Below are 27,055 nucleotides of genomic sequence, written 5' to 3'. Positions count from 1 at the left end.
GATTTTACGGCCCAAAATGTAAAAGGAAATGAGTTTTCGGCTCATTACAATTAACTATGTAGTTTTCGGCCCAATAAGGTCCATGAAAACAAATTGAGACATTTTAGGCCCAATAAGGCCCATGAAAAGTCTTATGGACCAAAATGTTATAGTTTAATGAATGTGGGTCCAATTAGGGCCAAAATGAGATTTCTTAACCCAAGGTAATCCAATTGAGAGTTTATTGGCCCATTAGGCCCGACAAATGATTCCTGACCCAATAATAGGTTTGAACCGAGAAGTTAGGGTTTCAACTCAAAGTTGAGTGGATATAGTATATTGAATTAGATTTAGGGCTTCATAAGTGAGTTTTGATTCGAAAAGTTGTTTTTGAATTGAATAACATGTATAACATCAAACTTTGAATTACAAGGTACATCAAGAGTTTATACATAGATATAATTTCTTAGCCAAAATTGCTAGTTATGACAAATTCTTTAAGCATATTAAATATAAAAAAAATATCTTGAATGAAACCATATTCCACAAGAATAAAATCGAGAATATATTTCCTAGTTTATGGTTAATTTTGTCATTCTGACGGAATAAATTCGGTTATTATTAAAAATTATATTAAAATTAAATTTGAATTAATTAAAAAAATTCATATTTTTAAAAATAAGTGAATTAATTATCCCTTAAAATCCAAAATTTTCATTTTTAATTTAAGTTAATTGACCAAAATACCCTTATGCTAAAATTTGAGTGATTATATGGTGCATGTTAATCTATTGTAATATCATAGACTCTCAGATCATAAATTATGATTCTATTCCATCCGGTGGTCCAGATTTATATTTACGGACACACAATAGTTAGGGAAAACAAAATAATTTAAGCCTATATAAACATAAATATCTTAATAGTAATAAATGAACGTAATTTAATTTATCAAACGATCATAAATATCCATGTCAACTAATGCCGTTATTTAAAGCATATTATTTTTTAAAATTAGATACATTGAAAAGGAAATTGAAGAACTATTTACAAGAAAAACATTATAGGTTATTATTCAGGGTGGTTTAATTGTTTATAAGATAAGAAACAATACATGTCCTTAAATTGTGTGCTTACTTTGGATAAGAAACACTATAAGTTAGATAAAGATACAACAATATTCAAATGTTACATTTATAGTCCTCTTATTTAAAAGTTATTTTTGGTTTTCGTCCTTCTTATTTTTAAAACATTATTTTTATATTTTTATACTTTTGTTTTGTTTACTTTTGTAATATTTTTAATTTCATCATTTTCGGTACATATATAATTGTAAAACCATATAATGTATTTAAATATAACACAATACGATGTGTATTGGTAAAATGAATTTAAACAATGTAAAATATTCAAAGTTGTCATATCTAATAGGGATTTATAAGAATTTTGGGTGCCAATAAAATCCCCCTTTTCGTCTCCTTCCTCATCATCAATGTTTGTGACGAATTGATGAACTTCATTTGGAATTTCATTCATAAATGTATATGTATTGTGCCTCCCAAGATCCTGGTTTATATCAAACTTATTAAAACCCATATAACATAACATATACAACTAAACAAACAAAAATCATGTTTAGATTCCTTTATTTATTAAATAAACGAAAATAAACGATTTTTTTGTCAAAAGGTTTTGTTGTTTAGAACACTTGGATATACGTTATCTTTGCATTTTAGTGAATAACTATAAATTTGAATATGAAAATGTTAAATGATATATTAATTACAACTTTATTAGAGGGGTTGAGTTTAGAACCAATTATCAAGGTTCTAAATATATAAGACGTGACTTGACGGCTATGTCAAATTTCAAGCTTTTCCGAGCCTTGACGAGTTACATCGTTTGTAAGATATGACTTAAGGCGACAATTTTATATGTAATTAATATTTTTATATGTATTTTCAAATATTGTTTATTTTTTTGCACACATATATGAGTTAAGAAGACGTTTTGGTAAAACTTGGCGGTAGGTACAAGTCTTGGAGCCATGACGCGTCATGACAAGCTTTTTAAAATCTTTGTTATTATTGACTGATATATGAAATAGTTGGAGAGAATGACATGACACAATTAAAAGATGAATTTGGATTGTCTTTCTTCTAAGTTATAGATTATTACTTAACTAGGTATGAGATCCATGTAAATACATGAGTTTATTTTAAAGAATAATTAAATATGGAATTCTAAATATTTGAGAGGTTGTAATTTATAAGAAAAGTGAAAAAAAAATATTAAATTATTAAAATTAAAATGTTTTTTCTCTTTTAAATTTAAACAAATAATTTAAATAATAAAAAAAACTAATGAGACTTTAATTAGTAATTTTAAAATTAGGGAGAAAGTCCATTAATAAAATTGATATGCATTTATTATTACATTTATAAATATTATATGAAATTTAATAAAATTGAAAAATCATAAAATGACATAGAATAAAAATTAATTTAAAATAACCATAAAATAAAATGTAGCAAAATGAATAAGAATGACAAGTATATATATATATATATATATATATATATATATATATATATATATATATATATATATATATATATATATATATATATATATATTACCAATTATTATTTGAACTAATTTCTAAGAATCATGTTACCCAACATGTCTGAATGTCTAACATGAAAAGCTAAAAAAGTAACCATGGACTCTGTTTCCAATACCACAATCCATAACCTTCTATATGAAATAAACTTTTAATGTAGTAAATCCAACATACAATCATCCTTCACTAATAATGTCCATGTGTTTTTACTTTGTAACTATGTTAAAAGCAAGAAAGAAAGCACACGTATATATGTATTCTGTACGTATTCACCTTCTACTTGAGAATCAAAACCCATCACAACAACACCCTGCACCTCTTCCTTTCAGGCGTACCATGTACTTGCGCTTTCATCCCATACATTTTTAACTGAAAATTCTCAAATGCTTCCGAAACCACTTCCACCTAAAAAAAATCCCACCATGGAGAAACATTTCAAATATTTATTTTTTTTTAAAAAAAAAAAGAATTTTATTTATGGAGAATTATGTGTACCAATTCGGGCTTTTTGGAGTACACTCTGACTAGGAAATCCTGATTATATTCTGGCAGCAAGTGACTTATTTGGTCTTTGGAAATAGTGAATTTATTTTTACTGTTGTAATCCTGTAGAAACAGAATCAGCTTCATTTTATTAATCCATAAAAGAAATGTACTATATGAAATGAGAAAAATTAGTCCACTATGTTTTATAGTCTTAAAAGAAGTGGAATTAATAGTTGAGGAAAAATGTGTACCTCAAAGAAGTTGATGCTGGATTGAAAAACAAAAAAAAACAAAAGGAGAGAAAATAAAGTTAGAAAATGGAAATAAGTGGTGATAAACACTAAATAAAGAATTTTTGCAATTATATACCTTTCAAGTGGATTGTTTGTTCCTCGTGTGAAATCAATTTTGACATTGCTCACTGCTATATCTTCTTCTCTTAGAGTAACTCCACCAGATTTCTGAATAACAAGTAAAAAACAAGGTAGTAATGTAATGAGTGATTACATTCCATAATCAAAACACTACTTTTAACTAAAATTTTGAGAGAAAAAAGGTTAAAGAACCTGTGAACATATGATATCTTGTGGTGTGACATATTTGAAATGGTGCAGCTTATCCTTAGGAACAGTAAACTCATTGCAGAACTGCCAAAAAATAAATATCAAATCAATAAATCATTTTCAGAAAGGTGTATAGAATCAGAATTTTCCAAAAACTTTATGAAAATTTTTTTTTTTAATAAAATTTAACTGTTCATTGAATATAAACCTGGTATAAGTCCCTTCTCCGAATTCTTCGGATCAAATCTCTAGATTCCTTAAGCTCATCAGCATCATCAGTTTCAATGGTCTTCAATATTGAATCATCTAACTGTAGATACCATAAAAAATATATGTGAGAAAACCATTAAAATTTTATATTTTTTTAAATAAGCACTACCTTCCAGTACTGAGATGGGTCATCAACGAATGAAGAAACACAAAGATAACTATCAGCCTTTACAAGAGCATCTACAAACATCATTTCTACTGCCTACAAAAATGAATAAATATATATATATAATATTAAAAAAAAAAAATCTTACTTTTTTCTTTAAAAAAAATCTATGGATTTTTATATTGAAAATTACCTTAACTTTTGCATGTGTGTAGACTGTGCGATGCAGATCAGCACGAGTGTTGAATAGCTTGTGGACAGTTAGATCTGATCAATAATTATTTGAATCAATAAAAAAACGGAATAAAAAAGAAAACATTTTTAATAAATAAAAAGTTCAGTGAAGTGAAATACTGACACTCCTTTGCTCGATAACATATTTCATTGTCTATGACTTGCATAGTATCCAACAGCCTGAAATATTACAAACCATGATTTTTTAATATAAATGAGGGTATTTTGGTCTTTTATAGAAAAAGGAAGAATGGAATTGAATTTCCATCCATCAAATAATTGAATTCCATCCATCTGTAACCAAAGACACCACCATGGAATGGAATCTTGAATTCCAATTCCACCTGATTCTTTCAAAATCCATAAACCAATGTTTTTTTACCTTTCAAACTGAAAGTTACACCCAAGACCACAAGCTCGAGAGTCACGAACAATGTAATCAAATCTGCAAAACAGAAAAAATAAAATACAAATTGATTTTCTGAATTATGTTTAATCACCAAATTGTAAGCAAGAAATTGAATTTTGAGGTCATGAAAATAGAAAAAAAAAACGTACTTATCAACATCTATACCATTTCGACCATTTGCAACAATGTCATATAAGAAAAGCTTCTCTTTTGAAGTCTGCATAAGTAAAAACAATAAATTCAGAAAGGAGGATCAGATTCAGATATAGTCTACTTATATAGAGACAACATGAAAATGAGCTATCAATTACTTACCTTTACAGGGGCATTTTCGGAAGCAACTATCATCTCCTGTAAAGTAATAAAACACGCAAACTATTAAGTTCAAAGATACTTTTGTTTTACTTTTTTCCCTTGGAACATAATTAAAGAATGTTGACCTTGACTTTCTTAAGGCGTCCAGAATCTATATCAATGTTGTGCTCATCAACCATGTAGTCTATTAAGTTCAAAGACATTTCCTCATGGGACCTGAAAGACAACCAATCAAGGTGATAGTGAAACCCATAAAGGAATTTTTTCAAAATGATTTTGAAGGGAATGGAATATGTTAAAGGAATCATAATATTTTACGTGTTTGTTTGGCAACAATGGAATGGAATTCAATAATAAAACATAAGTAGCTTTTATATCTTTTAGTCTTTAAATATATATATTTTTTGTCTAATGTAAACATCTATAACTATTTTTTTTTTGAGAAACTATATAATGAGGGCATTTGCGTCTTTTAATAAAAAAGGAAAACAAGATTGAATTCCTTGCACCCTCAAAAGTATCTAGAAAGAGTGTAAGAATTACCATTTGCATCCAGGGATAACCTGAGGAAGAAACTCTCGCTCAAACAAATGGCTGAATGGACCATGACCCACATCATGCAATAATCCTACAAAAGAAAAAGATTAAAGAAAATTGATAACAGAAGAAAACAAAAAAAGAAAAGTGATATTAAGATTATATAATAAACTTATACCAGCCAGTTTTACAGTCTGTATATCTGAATGATCAATGTCCAGCTCTAAGCCCTACATTCAAAGAATGTTAATTGAAGTGTTAACAGAATGATTGAAAGCAGTTAGGCAATGAAGATATGATTCTATTTCTTACTTGGTGTGCCTTGAGTCTTTCAACAGCATTACCAGCAAGCCAATAAACACCAAGTGAATGCTCAAATCTAGAATGTACTGCTCCAGGATATACCATGTTTGTAAAACCTGTTGAAGATATTTAAAAAAAAAAGTTGTGCATTATGAGCAAGGAATTGAAACCAAAAATAGTATATTTTTAAAAGCATCTTCAAAATGACAGTTTTTAAGTTGAGGGGTTTACCAAGTTGCTTTAAATCCCGAAGCCTGCAGATTGTTGAACAGTTAGAGGAGTATATTCATGTAAAGGAAAGTAAAAGTATCTACAGAATGGAAAAACTTGCCTTTGGAACTGTTCGGTGTCAATAAATTTCAATGAGAGCTGCAATTCAAAGGAACAGTTTATAAATTTTGATTGAAATGTCATCTCAAAATCATGTTTAGAATGCACTTAGCTTGAATTAGTTTCATGCTCTTAAATATAAGTCAATGAAAGCAACCAACATGTCTAAGAGTGTCAATCAAGATTCATGAACAGCTACAGTACACATAATAGCAACTTACTATGAAAATCAACTACTAACATCAAATTAAGGGTTTCTTAACTTCTCAGTGGTTCACAAATTTATATTTCCTTCATTTGAGAGAAGCAATTTATCAAATCATTGGATTTGGTTTATGATTCTTCAACATACAATGAATCTTTAAGGTCAGATAGGCACAGACAATAATATAAATACTGCATTTGAGTGAATATAACTAAAAAATCACATACGAAAAGTGAAGTGGCTTAATAACAAAGTCAAAACCTTAAAATTAGATTAAAAAAGAGCTAACATGATTCAAAGAGTTACTTTTCACATATTTAATTAAATACATCACAAGCAAATGTATGATTCTGAGGATATCCAAAATAGAGCTACACTAAAGCTACAAATACCAACTAATATAACACATAGACCAGAATATCGCCAAAATTATAAAATAAATAGAATAAACACCAAGGTAATCATCTGTAATATCAAACCTAACCAGAAATTCAGCAGTTAAAAGCTGATGATATCCTAAATAGAGCTACACTAAGACTATAGCATTAACTAAGAAACACACAGATCGGAATATCTTTGAAAGAGCAAAATTAATAAGATAAACAATACTGTAATCGGCTATTAAATTTGAACATAACTTCAAATTCAGCAGTTAAAAGTTGATAATATTCTAAATAGAGCTACACTAACGCTACAAGATTAATCAATAAACACATAGATCGGAATATCTTCGAAATAACAAATCTAACAAAACAAACAACCCAGCTACATTTCGAAATTTACTATATATAAACTCAAAGCAACGGCCGGACAATTGTAAACTTTCAAATTGGAAATAAAAACGAAGAAATTCCGCAACTTAAGGCTTAAAGTCGATAAAATCATAAGAACAGCTACACTAAAATTCAAATAAACACAAATAACAACAGGGATGAACATATGTCCGAAATGATTAGAAAAACAGAGAAAAAAAAAAGCGAAGATGTCATACAGGATCGAGATAAATGTTTCCGTGGACGTTATCGTGAACGTGCTTCCATAACCGTCGATCCTCCATCGACGGCGACGCGTAGTTGCTACCTCCGTTGCGAAAAGCTCCCATTCGCAGTCACAGTCGCCGATTTAGTTACTCAAAAGAATCGAACTCTTCGAATTTTAGGGAGAGAAAGGGTGAATCATAGGGTTTATTGGAGGGAATAAGAGAATGTTGCAGGAATTTTGGAGTTGTGGTAAAGTGGTGGAGCAATACCTGGCGCCAAGTAAAATAAAATAAAAATGGAAATTTGTAATTATGAACGATAACGGAAACAGCCCCAATTAATCCACAATTTACAAAATGCACCTTTTTGTTTTAAAAACTGACACTTATTAGCCCCAACAATTCAATGTTGTGTGTCTTGTGAACATAACAAATACATGTATGGTTTAATTAAAAGAGTATATGAGATGATTCATTAACGAAAAAGTAAATGCTACTAGCAAAACTTATCAAAGGGATAAATTGTACAATAATGGTGAAATAATAATTTTAACTATACATTTTAGCAAAATATTTCATTTAACATATAAGAATTATAATGTTTGATTTGACACATTGTAAGATATCTCACTATTGGTAAAATATTTGTACTACAAACTCATTTTGTGTAAATAACTATATAAGAATAGTTTTTGCTAGAAAACAGAAACTTGGAATTTATTTTACAAACCAAAATATAATTCAAAACTTGGTTTTGGTAAAAAAAAATTAATATATGTATTAAAGACTTGTATTTTTTTTCTTGTGTTGTAAATTCCACGAGTAGATCTATTTTTTGATTTTTAGGTTGTATTTATTGGTGAATTAGATGATTGGGTATAAGTCTAGATAACAAAATGTTTATTAGAGAATATTATCTGAGTTTACATATCATAATTAAATTTCAAACTACAAAATTCATTTTTATCTTTTTTAGATACCATAATTGTCCCTAGACTCCATACTTTTTTTTTCATAATATATAGCTCTTCTGGTACCTTTATCAAAAGAGATTTGATAATAAATGATTTAACTCAAAGAGAGGGGGAAGGGGGAGTTTGGAAAACTAAAGGGGGAGTTATGTCAATTAAAAATATTGAGGGTGAATTCAGTTAATATCGAGAACAATAGGGTCATGTCAGTTACTGTACGCAATCACTTTAGAAGGGAAAGAAGCAACAAGGAAATGGAGTGAAGAAAAGGATATTCCCTTTAACACGTTTGTGGCTTGTATTCAAAGGGCTTTTAACTATTGATAAAGTGGCTTGTATTCAAAGGGATTTTAACTATTGATAAAGTAAAAAGTTTATAAAAAACATATGTTTAATGATATACATGTTTCACGTGTGTGAAATGTATCTAGATAACTACGAACAAAATAAAATTCAGGACAAAAAACAGAACTTTTGGTAGAAGCAATGTTATTTATTACTGTAGGTGTGACCCTAAACTTAACCTTTAGTTTGTGGTTAACATTCAATTTAAAGCAATTTGCAAAACATAAATATTTTTCATATGTAACTGATTCTCTGATAGTTAATAATTTTTATTACTCATCCTACAACTTTGATTTTCTGTTTAACTTATCAAGATAAAAAAAATGGTAAACAAAAAAAAATAGTTATTACTGTGAAAATTTCACACGTATTGTGTGGAACGACTAAATCTACAACAAAAAAAATGGTAAACTACACACCATCTGACAAACAAATAGTTAGTAATTAGTGTGAAAAATACGTATTTACGTTGGTTTACAAATCTTTTATAATTGATTCACAATAATTAACGATCTATTAACGAGATTGAATAGTTAATTGTGCAATGCATAGAGTTTGAAGAAGTAGGCTTCATTTTTCATGGGCCGTTCTATGTTAATCCTGGGCCAAACAAAGTAGCAGTTTGAAGAAGAGCCCACTATGAAATCTAAAGTGTATACTTAGTTATTATCCTAATAGGATTTATATCTTAAGTAGTTGAAGCCCAATTACATTTTTTTTTAAATAAATTTCAGCCAGTCCAATGGTCTTGTCATAACTTAATTATCAGATTTGGTGTATCATTTTATTACTAAAATTTATTTCAATAATTTTCAGAAATATAAATTGTTGGTATTTTAAAGGAATTGCGATCTTATCAATTTAAATAATGTTAAATAATCTTCTATACAATGTTTAAAAACCAGCTTGAACCGGCCAGTCGAACCGGTTGGACTGGGAACTAGGTATGAGCATCAGAACCGACCCGACCAAAATCGGCCTGAAGCGGAACCGGATCAGGAACCGAACTTGGTGGAAAATAGTAACCGAACCGGACCGCCGGTTCTATTGGTTCCTACCGGTTCTTGTCGTGTCTTGAATGTTGGAACCAGTCCTCGAGAAATAAGAACAATTGGTTTCAGTTTTTGCCGGTTCTACTGATTCCGGTTCTACCAGTGTCGGTTCCTACCGGTTACCAGTTCCAAAATTCCACAAGAATATCGTACCGGTCCCGGTCTGACCGATTCCATCGGGTTTTGGTTCTGGTACCGGTTCTGGCTGGTTCCCCGGTCCAAATGCTCATCCCTACCAGGAACCGAAGAAAGGAACGATTCAATTAGCACTGATTTTATGTTTATTTCTGAACTGGAATGAACTGGCCGGTTTTTACAAAAATCCGGTCGAACCGGTTAAATTGAACTTGTTGAACTGGATAAATAAAATAAAAACACAAGAAAATGAATCATTTTCATAACAAACTTTGGTTTTTTTTTTATATCTAGTAAGATTTTTTTTTTTTGAATAAAAACACATGATAACTGTTATAATGTTTTTAAATACGTTTGTATTTATCTAAAATTATATTATGTTTTCTTATTATACTTTATTTTATTTTTGATCTATGTTAATTGATGTAAAACTTACGAATATGTATTTTTAATGTATTTGGATTGATTTCCAACTTGTATTTAAATTTATTTTTAATGTTTAAATTTGTGGATATCTATGTATTTGTAGGAAAATAGAAAAAAAAATGAAAATTATAGAAATCGGTTGAACCAAGAACCGGTCACCATACCAGTTCAATTAAAAACCAGTTTTTAAAACATTGCTTCTATTCGGTGTCTAGAACTAAATTAGGGGTAATAACCGACCAAAATAGGAGTTGTACTAGGACAAATAATCACATGTAACATATTTACCATAAACTAACTATCCATTTCATGAAAGTGGTTTCACAAAAATTACTTTAACATCAACGCTCATAACAATAGGGTAATAGGAATGGGGAGATAGATGTAGATGATAATGTCTCCATGTAAGGTAGAGCATTTTTTATTCTATTTTTATTCTTTTACAAGGAGCTCATATGGGCCTATGGGAAAGAAGGGTTGGTAGTTTAATAGCTTACCGTTTAATAGCTTACCATTTTATATAATTAAAACTTAGTTATCATCGTATAATGAATAGGATGACAACCAAGCAAAGATAAACCTAAATAAATATAATTAACGGTGGTGGGTGTACATTTGAAGAGGTTGAAGAGTTGGCTTCAGTTATGGGATTTTGTATGGCTAGTTCTTATATTTGCCGGTTAGAAAGCAAAATGACAAATTTGGAAGAATGAGAGGATATTACTGATCGGCCGAGTCATTAAAAAACTTCTCAATTTGAAAGTCAAAATGCTTTGTATATAATGGGAATAACCCCTTCACTGAATTTGGTTTTAAGAAGTTTTGTATATAGTGGTTCTAACCCAATTATGGAATGCTTTTGAAAACATGAAAAAGTATGGTTACTACTTGCATATTTGGTGGTGGGATGATCTTTATCAGCCGATTGGGATATCAGATGGCTCACTTGAAAAGGTATACACTCTGCATATTAATATGCATAATTTGAATTAATTTATGAGTACTTAATTCTAATGATCTCATACTTACATATAGGCATGAGCATACGACCCGTGGGACCGGATCGGACCGGAAAAAAACCGGGACCCGTACCGAACAAGATTATCATATTAATGGACCGGTTTTCGGGTTTGGTTTTTATCAATAATCGGGTTTCGGGTTTGGACCGTATCGTACCCGAATTAAATGATTTCACCCGGACCGGATCGGAAAACCAAAAAATATTTTCTTTTTTTTGATCGACAAACAGTAAAGAGAATTATCAAAATAAAAAAAAATGTTGTCCGATTAAATTGATTCGGCCTCTCCTGTGGATCACATTATAGTGTCAATTTTTTTTTTGTTTCGGCCTCTTCTCTTGATCGTATTATAGTGTCGATTTTTTTTCTTGAAAAACCAAAAGTTATTTCCTACTACATTTTTTATTAATAAAAATAATGCAGTTTTTTTTTTTAAATAATGCAGTATTTTTTAATAAAAATAATGTTGTTAAGTGTAATTTTTTTATAAAAATAGTGTAGTTTTTTTTATATAAAAATAGTGATGTTAAGTGTAAATTTTTTATATATAAATAGTGTAGGTTTTTTTTAAATAAAATAGTGTGACTTTTTACTAACGTTTTTATTTGTTTGCATACATCTTATTTGCATGTATTCTAATTAGAGTCTCGCATTGTACCATTGTATTCATCATCTTTTATGTATTTTTTTTAGTTGAATTGTGCAAACAACAAAGATATAAATGATGGATGTTACGTAATAAGATTATAATTTGAAATACTATTCTAGAGAGTGACATGACAAACAAAACCTGAAACCGTAAACAACAAACATACGAAACCTAATTTGGTACAGGATTGGACCGAAACCGTAAACAACACTACTAAAGTCTAATTCGGTCTAAAATCCGAAACCCGATTTAGTACCCGGAACCGGACCGGACCAAACCCGGACCCGCTACACCAAAAAACGGTCCGGTTTTTGGGTAAGGTAATTCATGATTTTCGATCTTCGGGTCGGTCCGGTCTGGGTTCGGCCCGTTGCTTATCCCTACTTACATATAGGTCTCTATTTTGGGACGAAAATACCCTTGCAACATAGGAAGCTCATGTACATATATTTAATGAGGACCATTTATTGGAAAGTGGCAAATTGTGATTGTTAGAAATCTTCCTTTCATATATAAGAGATTGAATGGAAGAACCCCAAAGCTAAAAAAACTTGTTTCTTATTTACTTTGAATTACATTTAATAATAATAAAGTCCTGAGAGAGTGTTTTCATAATCTGTTTCCATTATGGTCTATTTTTATTAGGAATATTCCAGTAAACACTATGATACAATTTGGGCTTTAAGCATCGTTAAACAATTACACTTTAGATCTGGATTTTTTACCTATAATTTCAATCTTGAAGTCTCTTAATCATCCATAAATCATTATGATTTCATGTTCCATCATTATATTCATTTTGATGTATTGGTATTATCTTTATATGAGACATTGTAACTTGTATGATGCGATAAATGGATCATTCAAACCATTACAATATGCTTTACATGTTTCCTCTTGAATAATTATTATCTCACAAGATATAATCATTAGTTCTTCTGAAAGGGTAAAGTTTGTGAGGGGTAAAAGGGTAATTAACCATGAATTTAATCATGATACTCTTATTCCAAAGCTTTTGCCACTAAGAATAGGGGAAATGCATATTTCTCTTATCTTTTCAAAATCTTTTGTTTATAACTTCATTTCAAGAATCTTTGATCTCATATTTTATTGTTTTTTTTTTCATATATTCGGCACACAATGTTGTATCAATGTTCGTGTCCATGCAATGGCTTGTTGGGAGCTAGAGCAATTTCTATAAAGCTTAACATGTAATCACTCATTACCACACATTCCCATCGGTTGATGGTAAAAATTAAAGAAAACAAAGTCCAATTATAATATTCAATTTTATTAATTTTTGTTATATTGGTTTCTTGGAATTAAGGAGCAATATCAAAATAAGTTCATAAACAACTGCCACTACCATTAAAAATATTCAGTGTGTAAATTCAGTTTTTTTCAGTTTTTTTTTCTTCAACTGTGGTTAAATTGCAGATATGAAAGCACACAAAAACTTAAACATCTAAATCTTTAATTACTAGACTCCCTTTGATAATAGAGAATCAAGTTTTGTTTTATAAAACCAAGTTAATATCTAGGTGTCTATGATCATTGTATTTTCATTTTGTTTTAACTTTATTTCAAATCCTTTTAGCATCATGCTAAGGTAGGATCTGATGGTGCTCAAAAAGTGATTCATTTTGTTTCTTATGTATATGGTAATAGTGTATTAAAAAGAAGAGTTGGATTGTTTTTTCTATTTTTTTTGTTTATTTTCAGATTTTAAATCTCTAGTTGGTCAAAAACTAAAGATATAATGGGATTTCATATAAGAGATTTGAATGTAAACCAAGTTGTTTATAAATTTGATTTTATAGGTTATGCCATTTTTGTTGAGCATCTGACTGTTTTCGTGTTGTGTGGTGGTTCTAATCTGAACTGTGTGACAATATTTGTAATGAATATTTAGTTTGATGATTAGGAACCATGTAAAAGGATTTTCAATTACGTAATATATCTATAAAAATCTATGTAATTGTTAAAATTATATTAATTGCATTTTTATATATTTCAACGAATATTATAAATGGAAATTGGATTTTGTTAAATATTTTTATCGTTATGAATTTTTTTGGAACCTATTTTTGCTATGGAACAAATGACTATGAAATTTGAAACAGAACAAATAGCTATGAAATTTGTTACTGAAAAATTAGCTACGGAATTTGCTACTGAACAAATGGCTACGAAAAAATGGCTACGGAATTTGCTACGGAACAAATGACTATGGAATTTGTTATGGAACAAATGGCTACGGAATTTGTTGCGGAACAAATGACTACGAAATTTGGTACACACCTCATTGTTATGGAAGTGTGTTGTAGTTAAATTGTTATGAAATAAACGTCGTAGCAAGACTGCTATGGAACTATAATTCTATAGCTAAACAGTTTGCTACAAGAAATATACCTACAGAATTTCACTGACAAATTCTGTAGCAACTTCTGTAGTTATTCAAGTTTAGCTACGAAATTTTAGCTTTTAGATACGGATTTTTTTCGTAGCTAAATAGAAATTTTCTTGTAGTTACTGAGTCATCTTGTGATTATAAGATGAAAAAGATTTGAAACCTTATTTCGAAAAAAGTAAAAACTTAATTTGGCAGAGAAAACATTGTCATGGGTAATTAAACCTTACATAATATATGAAGGATTTATAAAGATTGGTAGTAGAAAGATACTAAATTAACTTTGAAAAGACTTACATGATGTATGCATGGGATAAATGAGAATTGATGAACAAATTGAGAGGAACAAATTGAGAGGATACAGTGACGGACCTGTGTAGTGCATTTGGGGTCCCAAGCCACTGCTCCGATTCTGCCCTATAGTGTAATAAAAAAAATCCTATTAGGCGCACCAATTTCGTATACGAGTGACACCCGTCTTCAAATGTTCTACGTCCGCCACTGAGAGGATACATGAGGAATTCAGATGATGCAGGAGTTTATCTTTAAATGTATGTAAGTGAATATATGCATACAATATAAATAATTTTAATATTGGTAACATAGTAACCGATATAATTGGAATATATTTCAAATTGGCTGGATGTATACCTTACATATTACATAGTTGCACAGAGTTTAACATAATAACATATATCATCAACCGTATTTATAGGGATTTGACAAATTTATCTGAATTTGATTACGAAATATAGTTGGGATGTGACAAGAGTCAAGATACCTTAAATAACACATAACACATACCTGAATACCTTAAGTATACCTTAAATAACATATATGATAGGGCATGTATATACCCGGTCAACAGGAGCGGCAGAATAGGAAATTTCATTTCAGAAATCAGTTTTTAAGAGAGAAAATAATGGTATTTTCGATGAAAAAAAAGAGCAGGAAAAAAGTGTGAGGGCTGACTTAGGTAAATGCACGTGGATTTAAGGTACACTTTTATTATTAAAGAAGTGGATATTAATTTTAATTTTTATGATAAATATACCGAATATGTTGATGTTTTGATATAATATATAAATAATATAATACTAATCATGGTGTGTCTAAACTCTAAAGTTCCAATGGGTCTAGATAGGGAAAATGACTTATAGTCAACGAAGTTTTCAATAAACCCAGTTATGTTTTATCTGTTTAAGAAAATCCAACGATCTTAACCTTTTATCTAAAAAAGCTCAATTAACTTACATTTTCATTCACTTCTCATTTAGGATCAACCGGCTAATGAAAGTTAATGAATGACATGTAATTAAATATCGGAAAATTACTTGTAAGACCAAAGAAGTTTCAAGACAGTTCAAAAAACCCCAATCATCACTACAAAAAATATGTCATTTAGTGGCACACAAAAAGTGCCACTAAAAGCCCAAAAAAATGCCACTAAAGACATCTCAAAGAATCAGCGGCACACTTAATAAATGCCACTAGAAACGCTCCCACTAAAACCTTTTAGTGACACTTTTTGTTTGTGGCACATATTTTGTGCCACTAAATCTGATTTGATTTAATAATTTATGTTACTTTTAGTTACACATTTTAAGATTTTAGTGACACTTTTTTATTTACCACAATAAAAAATAATGGCATTTTTTTATGTGTCACAGCAGAAGAAAATTTTTTGTGGCATATATTTTGTGCCATTAAAAGGTCATGTGATTTAAAAAATTCATGCTACTTTTAGTTATATATTTTAAGATAGTGACAATTTTATTTGCCACAATACAATTTCTTCTATAATATAAAATAAATGAATAATTAAATTGTAGCATATTGAAACTAATCAAAATTTCATTGTTTTTCATCAATATTTTTTTAACTTTTTGAATCGAATATCTAGGTAATATCAAATATGTCTAAGTACATGCTAAACATAAAGTAATGAACAAAAGTTAAAACATGCATATAAAAATAAAATGAAATAAAAAACAAAGACATGATAGATTGAATAAATTGTGTTATCTCATACTCTAGAACTAATGCTAGCAATTCCCTGTCAAAAAACAAAAAAACAAAGATAATCCAAAAATCCAGTGAAATAAGGCTTACTTTAGAAAATAAATAATATAACACTCAACACAAATAAACTATATTTATAAGAACAAAGGAAAGACAAAAGCTCATAAAAATGATTACCATCGTTATGATGACTTTCAAAAGATGCTCTTTGGTTAACTGAATTAGAGTTGCATGGAACTGTAGAAGTGCTGCCTGGCATCTGAAACAAATTAATAAAAACATATAGCATTAATGTCCAAGTCTCGATACCTTTTACTAGTCTTGTACAAATGAACAAGAAGAATGCTTTTAAGAAGATGCATATGTGCACCAAGAAGATTATTTAGAAGGGAAAAAGTGGTCATTCTTGAGTCCAATTGGAAATATGATAATGGACTAATTTTAACGAATGTTTTTTTTCATAGGGTAAGTGAAAACCAACAATGCAATTATAGATGCCATATGTACCTGTATGTTCATATTGCTAAGAATTCCAGACAAGTTTGCATTTGGGATATGTTCTTGGATGATATTTGCCATAACGTTCACCATAGTTTTTAGTTGTTCAACACTCGGATCGTTAGAACAAGAAACAACCTTCTCTTTTATGGTAGGCATCCTTCCAACACATCTGATATACCCTCTTTTTTCAAGACCTTTAACTTTAGAGTAGTCATCATTTGAAAAATCATCTACAAATCCTAGGGTACTTGATCCTTAGGTATTTGAGGAATCTCTTGCAATAGCTTGTAGGGAAGTCTGCATAATAGCAACATATAAAAAACATGACAAGTGTTTCTCACCCACTGTTTTTGTCCCACTTTCAAATTAATAGTAATATACTTTGAAAGTGGTTGCTATACTGTCATAGTATAGCAACCTACTTTAAAAGTATGTTTCTTATACTTTGAAAGTGGGACAAATAACAAGGTTTAAAACGAAACAAAGAGTATATGACTTGATATGATTAAAAACATGTATATATAATGTCTAGGGAAATCATTACCATAACTTGAACGACTTTTTCATTCACGATATTTCCATTTTTACGAGTGCGGGTTTACTTTAAACTATTTCTCCCATCTATCACAAATTATAAAAGACAAAAATTCATCAACATATAAAATTTGGGACTAAATGAAAATGATTGTTTGATGTCACACCCCCGAACCAGACGGCGGAAACGTCCGGGGGCTGTCGTGACTCAATTGAATACCATAACATTGAATATATATGAAACATAACAACATTCGTCACCATTCATTAACATAATACAACCAGTAGCGTTTACATATCATACATTGTTTAAACATTACATTCCCCAAAAATTAATTTGTTCAATTCATACAAAAATAAACTGCAACCGTCACTGAATATGATTTCCCTTGATTCACTGGTTCCCTGAGAATACAAGTATTTTGAAAAAACGTCAACATATGAAATGTTGGTGAGTTCATAAGTAGTGTTTGAAATCGAATGTTTGTATTGTTTGAAAAACCACCAGAAAATCCGATATTTTCTGAAAAGAAAAGCCTTTGAAAACATTTGTGAAGATCCATAGGTATGCTTGTTTGTTTCTATACTTGTAAAAAAAATGTTCATTTAAAATGTATGCATTTCAAATCTGTACGTATTGAAAACCCTAGGAAAACCCGATGTTCTCCTAGTTCCTTGAATTACGTGATGTTACATTGAAACCATTGCATAGCGTATAGTGTCAGTCCCAGGCGACGTTGGAAGGTTCTCGAGCAGGATTATTTACTACAAACCCGCGTTACACAAACGCCCAGTTTATAGTTATACTAACGAACCCGAAGGCGTCGTCAGTACTAATCGCGTTATCCAATCGCCCTGACTAGGTGTAGTCCCACATCCGAAGAGAAAGAGGTCACGAAGACCCCGGTGACTCCATTAACCGGTTGGGGATAAAAATGTACGAGGGGTCACAGACCCGCCTCGCAAAAAGGCAGACTCCACTGGCGACACTAAAGGACCCTTGGGGACCAGTAGTCTACAGCCATTGAAAGTCCGGTTACGTCGTGTCGGATTGGTAGAACCCAACACTTCGTAAGATAGAGGTCTTCGGGCCTTAAGATCAGGTCATTGGGCTAGCTAGGCTCAACGAACAAGATTTTACACTTTTGGGGCCCAAAGATGGTGCGTAGACGTCTGTGCACACTCGTATGTATAGTGAATTCCAAATCGTTAGTTATATGAATCGTAGTGTCGTAGTGTCATAGTGTCGTAACGTTAGTAGTTTCGGATTTTAATGGTTCGAGACCGAACCAATTCATTTAACAACGACTTTTGGTATTGTAGTGTATTGTATTTCGTCGATAGCCGCGATGCCATTATTTAATCAAAATGTGTATATTGAACTAGCCTTGAAATATTCCTGTTTTCAGCCCCTCATTATTTGTAAAGTTTACATTTTCAACCCTTTTTATTAAATACTTCCCGGTTTGGTCCTTGAACTATTTTTCTTGACATTTTAACACCAAAAATTATTGAAATTAATATTTTTCAGCACATTTTTCATAGAAAACAGTTTAAGTCCCTGAAAATGCAGTTTTTCTCGGTTTTAGCCCTCCTTTTCGCAATTTTGACAATTTTGGCCCAAATTGGAAAATTTTTGCAACTTTGGTCCTTTTTAAATTTAAAAAGCATTTTAAACCTTTGAAAAGAATTTGGGACACTTATAGTCCACTGTTTTACAGAAATTCACAGTTTTGGCCCTCCAAAACAGAAAAATTCGCATAATGGGCCTCATTGGGCCGAAATTTTCATTTTTAGCCCATTAAGCTTGAAATTCATGTTTTTAGTCCTCTAATTAAGTGTAATTCCAGAAATAGTTTTATGGAAACTGTTTTGGCACACTTCATCCATCAGAATCTGTGAAATGTCAATTTGGGCCCTTAATTTTGTATTTTTCACATTTTTGGCCCAAAATTTGTGTTTTTAGCTTAAAGAAAATTGTTGCTAACCACTTAGCTATTTTTCTTGTAACACTTTATATGTAGAAATATATTTGAAGCTAAAATCATAAAACATAAGTTATATCTCGGTTTTGAGGGGTTTTATGGCTAGATCCAACATTAAAACACATAAAAGCATACATATAAGCATGGAAATCATACAAGGCATACAAAACACATATAGATCTACACTTTCACTTGTATTCCCCCCCCCACAAAACTCATAAAAACAGAAAATAGGGGGTATGAAGCTCACCTTGGGGTGTTGATTCGGTTTTGCAAGGAAAAATGGAAGGAAAAATGAAGTGTTTTTGGCCTTAGCTCCCTTTGATGAAGATCTCGAGTTTGAGATGGTTCTAGGGTGCTAGATCACGATTTTTGCATGGATTAGGAAGAGATTTTTGATAAATAAGGAATACAAGTCATAGATCCAAGCAAAACCTTACCTTAGATGATGATTTTTGTAGAAGAACTTCCTTGAATGCTTCCTATTTTTTCGAGATTTTGGAGAGGGAAGAAGGGAGTGTTCTTGAGTGAATCTAGAGAGGATTTGAGATATTTTTGTGGTGTGTATGTGTGTATGGCCGAGAGTGAGAGAGAGAAGGGAAGAAGAGGTGATATTTGAGGTGATGTGCATGGAGAAATGAGATTAATGCATGGATATCCTATGGGTAAAGATGAGGTGTCATTTGCAAGTCAACTCTCTCTTGGATTTGGGCCTTGGGCCAAGAATGTGAAGGGAAAAAGGAAAAATTTGGGCTTTTGCCCCTAAGCCTACTATTAGAGTTAATCTTAGGTATGTTTTAAGCTTAAAAGAATGTTGTAGGATTTTTATATTTTTATTGGACTAGTTTAGGTTATTCATGGCTTAAAGCTCTTAATTCATTTCATTCTAGGCCCAATATGGCCCAAAATGTTAAAATAAATAAGTGTGGGTCCAATTAGAGCCCAATTAGGGTTCTAAGCCCATGATAGTCTAATTGGAAGCTTATTGGTCCACTTGGATCCAATAAGGAAGTTCTAGTCTAAAATAGACTTAACAAGAACTTTTAGGGTTTTCCAATTGTTTGATGACTACTTGTAGTACTTGTATGATGTATTTGATTAAAGTTTTTGATTCACATTAACTTGAATGTATAGATTACATAACTCAAAATTTTCAGTTGTGACATCATCCCCCCGTTAGAGGGAATTTCGTCCCGAAATTCTGTTTGAAAGCTAGATTTAAGAATGCTAGAATAGGTGAGGGTACTTCTGCTTCATTTGATCTTCGCGTTCCCACGTGAATTCTGGCCCACGCTTTGCGTTCCACCGTACCTTCACGATCGGGATGCGACTTTGCTTAGTACGCTTCACCTCCCTGTCCATGATTTCGATTGGCTCCTCGACGAACAGGAGATTCTCGTTGATTTCGATTTCGTCAAGAGGAATGACAAGGGTTTCATCTGATAGGCACTTTTTCAGGTTAGAGACATGAAACACGGGGTGTACACCGTTTAGTTCCACGGGTAGTTGTAGTCTGTATGCTACTGGACCTATTCGGGCGACGATTTCGAAAGGTCCAATGTATCGCGGGTTCAGCTTTCCCCGTTTTCCGAAACGTATAACCCCTTTCCAGGGTGAGACCTTCAACAATACTCGATCACCGACCTGGAATTCTAAGGGCTTTCTCCGTTTATCAGCGTAGCTCTTTTGCCGGTCACGCGATGCCTGTAATCGAGCTTTGATCTGGACAATCTTTTCTGTGGTCTCGCGAATGATTTCCGGTCCCGTTAATGCTCTGTTTGACGTATGTGTTCTTGCTAGCTGGGTGTCACCTACTTCAGCCCAACATAACGGTGATCTACATTTACGCCCGTACAGTGCTTCGAAAGGGGCCACCTTAATGCTCGAATGATAACTATTGTTATATGAAAACTCGATCAACGGTAGGTGGGTATCCCAAGACTTTCCGAAGTCTATCACACATGCACGAAGCATGTCTTCAAGCGTCTGAATGGTTCGTTCGCTTTGACCGTCCGTTTGTGGGTGATACGCGGTGCTCATATCAAGATGAGTTCCCATGGCCTTATGGAGCGACTGCCAAAAGCGTGACGTGAACCTACTGTCCCTATCCGAGATGATAGATTTTGGCACTCCATGAAGTCTTACAATCTCTCGTAGGTACAAACGCGTCAGCCTCTCCATCTTGTAGGACTCTTTGATGGGCAGGAAATGGGCAGATTTCGTCAGTCGGTCGATTATTACCCATATGGTGTCCAATCCGTCCGACGTCTTGGGCAGCTTGGTCACGAAGTCCATAGAAATCCCCTCCCATTTCCACTCAGGGATTGCCGGTTGCTGTAACAATCCGGAAGGTTTCTGGTATTCCACTTTTACTTTGGCACACGTAAGGCACTTACTAACATAAGTTGCGATTTCCGCCTTCATGTTAGGCCACCAATAGTGCTGCTTAATGTCCAAATACATCTTGTCCGAACCAGGATGAATGGAGTATCGTGTCTTGTGGGCTTCCTTCATAACGGTCTCCCTAAATCCTCCGATTTTTGGAACCCAAATACGGTTCATGAAATAGTATACCCCATTCTCTTTGACTTCCAGGTTCTTCTCCATTCCGCGTAATGCCTCGCTAGTTCTATTTTCCGCTTTCATAGCCTCTGCCTGGACTGATGCAATTTGAGCGGTCAGATGAGACTGAATGGTTATCGAGTGCGTTTTCGTACGGCGATTTGTGTACTCCTTCCGACTTAATGCGTCAGCTACTACGTTGGCCTTGCCTGGATGGTACTTGATCTCGCATTCGTAGTCGTTTAACAACTCCACCCATCTTCGTTGTCTCATGTTCAGCTCCTTCTGATTCAAGATGTGCTGGAGGCTTTTGTGGTCTGTGAAGATGGTGCACTTTGTACCGTACAGGTAGTGCCTCCAAATTTTTAGGGCGAAGACCACGGCTCCCAGTTCTAGGTCATGGGTTGTGTAATTTACTTCGTGCGTCTTTAGTTGACGGGACGCATATGCTATCACTCTTCCACGTTGCATGAGAACGCAACCTAAGCCTTGATTTGACGCGTCACAGTAAACTACAAAATCTTCCGTTCCTTCGGGTAGAGATAGTACAGGAGCGCTACAAAGAGCTTGCTTCAAGGCTCGAAACGCAATCTCTTGTCGGTCTGTCCACTTGAATGGCACACTCTTTTGCGTAAGCAAGGTAAGTGGCTTGGCGATTTTAGAGAAGTTTTGGATGAATCTCCTGTAGTAGCCTGCTAGGCCTAAGAACTGACGAATTTCTGTGGGCGTAGTCGGAGTTGCCCATCCTTCCACAGCTTTGACCTTAGAGGGATCCACATGAATTCCATCTTGGCTAACTACGTTACCTAGAAAATTCACGCTCCGTAGCCAAAACTCACACTTAGAGAGTTTGGCGTAAAGCCTTTCCGATCGCAGCGTTTCTAGGACTTGTCGGAGATGTTGGCCATGCTCCTCTTTGCTTCGAGAATAGACGAGGATGTCATCGATAAACACAATGACGAAGTTGTCCAAGAACGGTCGACAGATTCGGTTCATTAGGTCCATAAATGCGGCGGGTGCATTTGTTAGACCGAAGGGCATTACGACGAATTCATAATGTCCATAGCGGGTTCGGAAAGCGGTTTTAGGAATATCTTCTTCTCGGACCTTGAGTTGATGGTATCCGGACCGTAGATCTATTTTAGAAAAATAGCTAGCTCCTTGGAGCTGGTCGAATAGATCATCGATTCGTGGAAGTGGGTAGCGGTTTTTAACAGTGAGTTTATTCAACTCTCTGTAATCAATGCACATTCTGAAAGATCCGTCCTTCTTTTTGACAAAGAGCACCGGAGCTCCCCATGGCGAGTAGCTAGGTCGGATAAATCCCTTGTCTAGGAGCTCACTGAGTTGGCTGGACAATTCCTGCATTTCAGCAGGTGCCAATCGATATGGTGATTTAGCGAGAGGAGTTGCTCCTGGGACGAGGTCGATTCGGAACTCAACCTGTCTCTCTGGGGGTACTCCCGGAAGATCTTCAGGAAACACGTCCGGGAATTCACACGCTACCGGAATGTCTTGGATGTTAATTTCTTCTTTGGCCTTGTCCACTATGTGGGCCAAGAATGCTAAGTTGTTCTTTCGCAGATGTTTTTGTGCTTTGATGCACGAGATAAGACGAAGATTCGTGCTAGGTTTGTCTCCGTAAATTACTAGGGTTTCGTGATTCGGGAGACGAAGGCGAACGGCCTTCTCGTGGCACAAAATCTCAGCATGGTGGGGGCTTAACCAATCCATGCCGATAATCACATCGAAACTCCTAATTGACACTGGCATCAGATCTATTCGTAAGACGTGTTGGTTGAGGGTTAGGGTACATCCGATGTAGATCTCCCTAGTGGATTCGGTTTTCCCATTGGCCATTTCCACCGTATAGGTTTCATTTAGCTTCTGGGGTTGTTGTTTTAATAAATGTTTAAACTTCTCGCTTACGAAACTTCGCTCCGCTCCGGTATCAAATAAGATGCATGCATAAGTGTGGTTTAGGAGGAACGTACCGGTCACAACTGCGGGGTCCTGAACTGCATCACTCTTACCCATAGTCAGCATTCTTCCTGCTCCTCTGTTTCCTGAGTTGTTGTTGTTAGGGCAATCTCGACGGAAATGTCCCGTCCTTCCACACCCAAAACAGGTGTGGCTAGGTCCTGCATTGTTGCCGCCGGCATTGGTGTTGTTGGTATTGCGGTGGTTGTTGTTGTTGTTCTGGTTGTTTCCCTGACTCTGGTTCTGAGAAGGATAAGTCCTGCAGAACCTTGCAGTGTGTCCCCTTCGGTTGCAACTGGTGCAATGGAACTCCCTACATTCTCCTTGGTGATGGAAACCGCACTTGTTGCATTTGGGAAGATTACCGGAATAGGGTCTTGAAGCATTTGAAGCAGCTGAGGCTGGAGCATGTGATGTGACTGGTACCGGCGCAGTGACAGCGTGAACTGCCACCGTTTGCTGCTTTTTAGAGGTCTCGGGACCCTGACGCCCCTTCCTCTTGTTGTTCCATCCTTTCTTACCATCACTCTCCTTTTTCTTCTCAGTCTCTACCGGTTTCTCGCCCTTTTTGTGGTTATGATCATATAGCCTCTTTGCCAATCTCTTCGCACTGTCAAAAGTTTCAGGGTTCGCAGCTATCACATTCCCTTGAATGGGGGATGTCAGTCCCCAAATGAATCGTTCAATCTTCTTTCCCTCTGATGTGATCATACCCGGGCACAACAGAGATAGTTCGCTGAATCTCGATATGTAAGCATCGATGTTCCCATTCTGCACCGTGAGATTCCATAGTTCCTGCTCCATCTTCTGTATTTCGCCTCGGGGGCAGTACTCAGCCGTCAACATCTCTTTCATTTCTGCCCAGGGAATAGAGTTGGCGACAGGGAGTGTCATAGCTTCCACATGACCATTCCACCAAGTGAGTGCTTGGTCCACAAAAGTGCAGGCCGCGAACTTCACTTTCATCTGCTCGGGGCACTCGCATATCTCGAATACCGACTCTACCTTCTCGATCCATCGCTTTAGGGCGATCACTCCTCCGGTACCGTTGAAAGTTCGGGGTTTAGCGTTCGCAAAATCCTTGTAGGTGCACGTTTTAGTGAGTCCTTGGTTCGTCCCGTTGTTCGAACTTCCGGATCCTTGCCCGTTACCTCCTCCGTTGTTCCCTCGGTGAAGTTGTGCCATAGCCGCTGTGACTGCAGCAGACACGGCTGCCTGGAAAGCAGTGGAGTCAACTTCCGGCGGGGTTGGTTCGGGATTTCCGCGAGTAGCTGGGCGAGGCATCTTTCTGTCATGAAACGGAAAGATGTTGAGTGTACGTGGTTTCTGTGAGGTGGCGACTCTACTAACTAGGTGTATGGTGCGAACCTAAACATTACTATCATCAAGCATGCAATCATAATGTCTCAACACATAGCAACTGAGAATAATTTAGCAAAACACACAAAAGTTTATTAATATTATCCGCATTTAGTACAAGAAAATTTGCTCGTAGGAGCATACATAAGTAACACTAATCCGACAGCATAACGGCTCCATGAGTAGTGTAGTCACTTAAACATAGAGCCGGAGTACATAACATAGTTCCTAATAACCTACTATGATAAGTCTATCCCTAACCGCGTTGAGCTGCGTCAGGAGGTGGTGCCGAAGTCATATGCCGAAATGTTGTGCCAGTAGCTGCGCCATCTCTGCCATGTCTCCTATAACCTCATCCCTCTCATGCTCTGCTTGCACTGCCCGAGCCTCCATAGCATACAACTGTTGTCGCAGTGCAGCGATCTCAGCTTCGAGGGAACGGTTCTCTCTTGGGGGGTTCGCTGGTGGGGCAGGGTGATCTGGTTGTGCCTCGTCCTCGCATGGCGGGATGGGGTCCTGGTCCCCGACCCGGCCGTCTTTGTCGTCATCGTCGAGCTCTCCAAATTCGTAGTCAGTGTCTACGTATTCGTCGGGTCCGACATCGTGTGCTTCGCCTGGATTCCCTCCTGGCTCATCCACAAGCATCCCGTGAGCTACTAAGGCCTGATGAAACTGGATACCCTGCTGCTCCTCCTCGGGTTCCTCCTCCTCCTCTAGCCACCCGTTGTTTCCCTGATTAGGGAAGTAGGGGTCTCCCGGGTGATGAAAGCCAGCCATGTTGTCTGCGCGAGTACGTAAATATGCTACATTATCCTAGGATGCTATGTCTATCATACATACTAAGCAAACATTCTCTTTTTGGGTGATAAAAGGTATAGTGTTAGGTTCCCTGGCTATCCCGATCTCATCAAGACGTGTGTTAATTTTACCTTGGAGAGAATGTAGTTGATCAGGCTACATTCACTCCTTGGTATCACTAAGAACAGTCCCGAATTAACTGAGATACCAGTGTTATTGTGTTTGATTCAGCGTTGGATCTTTATTCCTAATGCAAGCAAGTGTGTTTTATTTACTTGTTCTGTTCAGAGTTATGTTAGTCCCTCTTTTTGGTTTATAGTTGCATATCAATGTATGGCTCGACATGCTAGTTCACTATAAACAAAGCTCTGATACCAACCTGTCACACCCCCGAACCAGACGGCGGAAACGTCCGGGGGCTGTCGTGACTCAATTGAATACCATAACATTGAATATATATGAAACATAACAACATTCGTCACCATTCATTAACATAATACAACCAGTAGCGTTTACATATCATACATTGTTTAAACATTACATTCCCCAAAAATTAATTTGTTCAATTCATACAAAAATAAACTGCAACCGTCACTGAATATGATTTCCCTTGATTCACTGGTTCCCTGAGAATACAAGTATTTTGAAAAAACGTCAACATATGAAATGTTGGTGAGTTCATAAGTAGTGTTTGAAATCGAATGTTTGTATTGTTTGAAAAACCACCAGAAAATCCGATATTTTCTGAAAAGAAAAGCCTTTGAAAACATTTGTGAAGATCCATAGGTATGCTTGTTTGTTTCTATACTTGTAAAAAAAATGTTCATTTAAAATGTATGCATTTCAAATCTGTACGTATTGAAAACCCTAGGAAAACCCGATGTTCTCCTAGTTCCTTGAATTACGTGATGTTACATTGAAACCATTGCATAGCGTATAGTGTCAGTCCCAGGCGACGTTGGAAGGTT

The 27,055-nt window shown here is 34.5% G+C and overlaps 1 protein-coding gene across 1 annotated transcript; it reads right to left on the bottom strand.

Annotated features, from left to right (window-relative positions):
• Positions 1-2,621: 2,621 nt before the first annotated feature.
• LOC145069238 (uncharacterized) lies at positions 2,622-7,626 on the bottom strand. Its single transcript, XM_079016182.1, has 19 exons — positions 7,352-7,626; positions 6,157-6,194; positions 6,057-6,079; positions 5,835-5,941; positions 5,701-5,752; positions 5,529-5,613; positions 5,111-5,201; positions 4,986-5,021; positions 4,820-4,887; positions 4,644-4,706; positions 4,386-4,441; positions 4,221-4,294; positions 4,031-4,123; positions 3,860-3,961; positions 3,655-3,735; positions 3,458-3,549; positions 3,340-3,355; positions 3,098-3,208; positions 2,622-3,007 (listed from the first exon to the last, which is right to left on the bottom strand). Exons 1-19 carry the CDS (start codon positions 7,460-7,462, stop codon positions 2,900-2,902), a joined length of 1,407 nt encoding a protein of 468 aa, XP_078872308.1. The 5' UTR covers positions 7,463-7,626; the 3' UTR covers positions 2,622-2,899.
• Between the last annotated feature and the right edge of the window lie 19,429 nt (positions 7,627-27,055).

The sequence above is a fragment of the Lactuca serriola genome, chromosome 8, assembly GCF_051521515.1.
Source record: "Lactuca serriola cultivar US96UC23 chromosome 8, Lser_US96UC23_V15, whole genome shotgun sequence".
In the NCBI taxonomy this organism is placed as follows: domain Eukaryota; kingdom Viridiplantae; phylum Streptophyta; class Magnoliopsida; order Asterales; family Asteraceae; genus Lactuca; species Lactuca serriola.
Note: the sequence above shows the minus strand (reverse complement) of the source record. Positions and strands in the feature narration are given on the sequence as shown.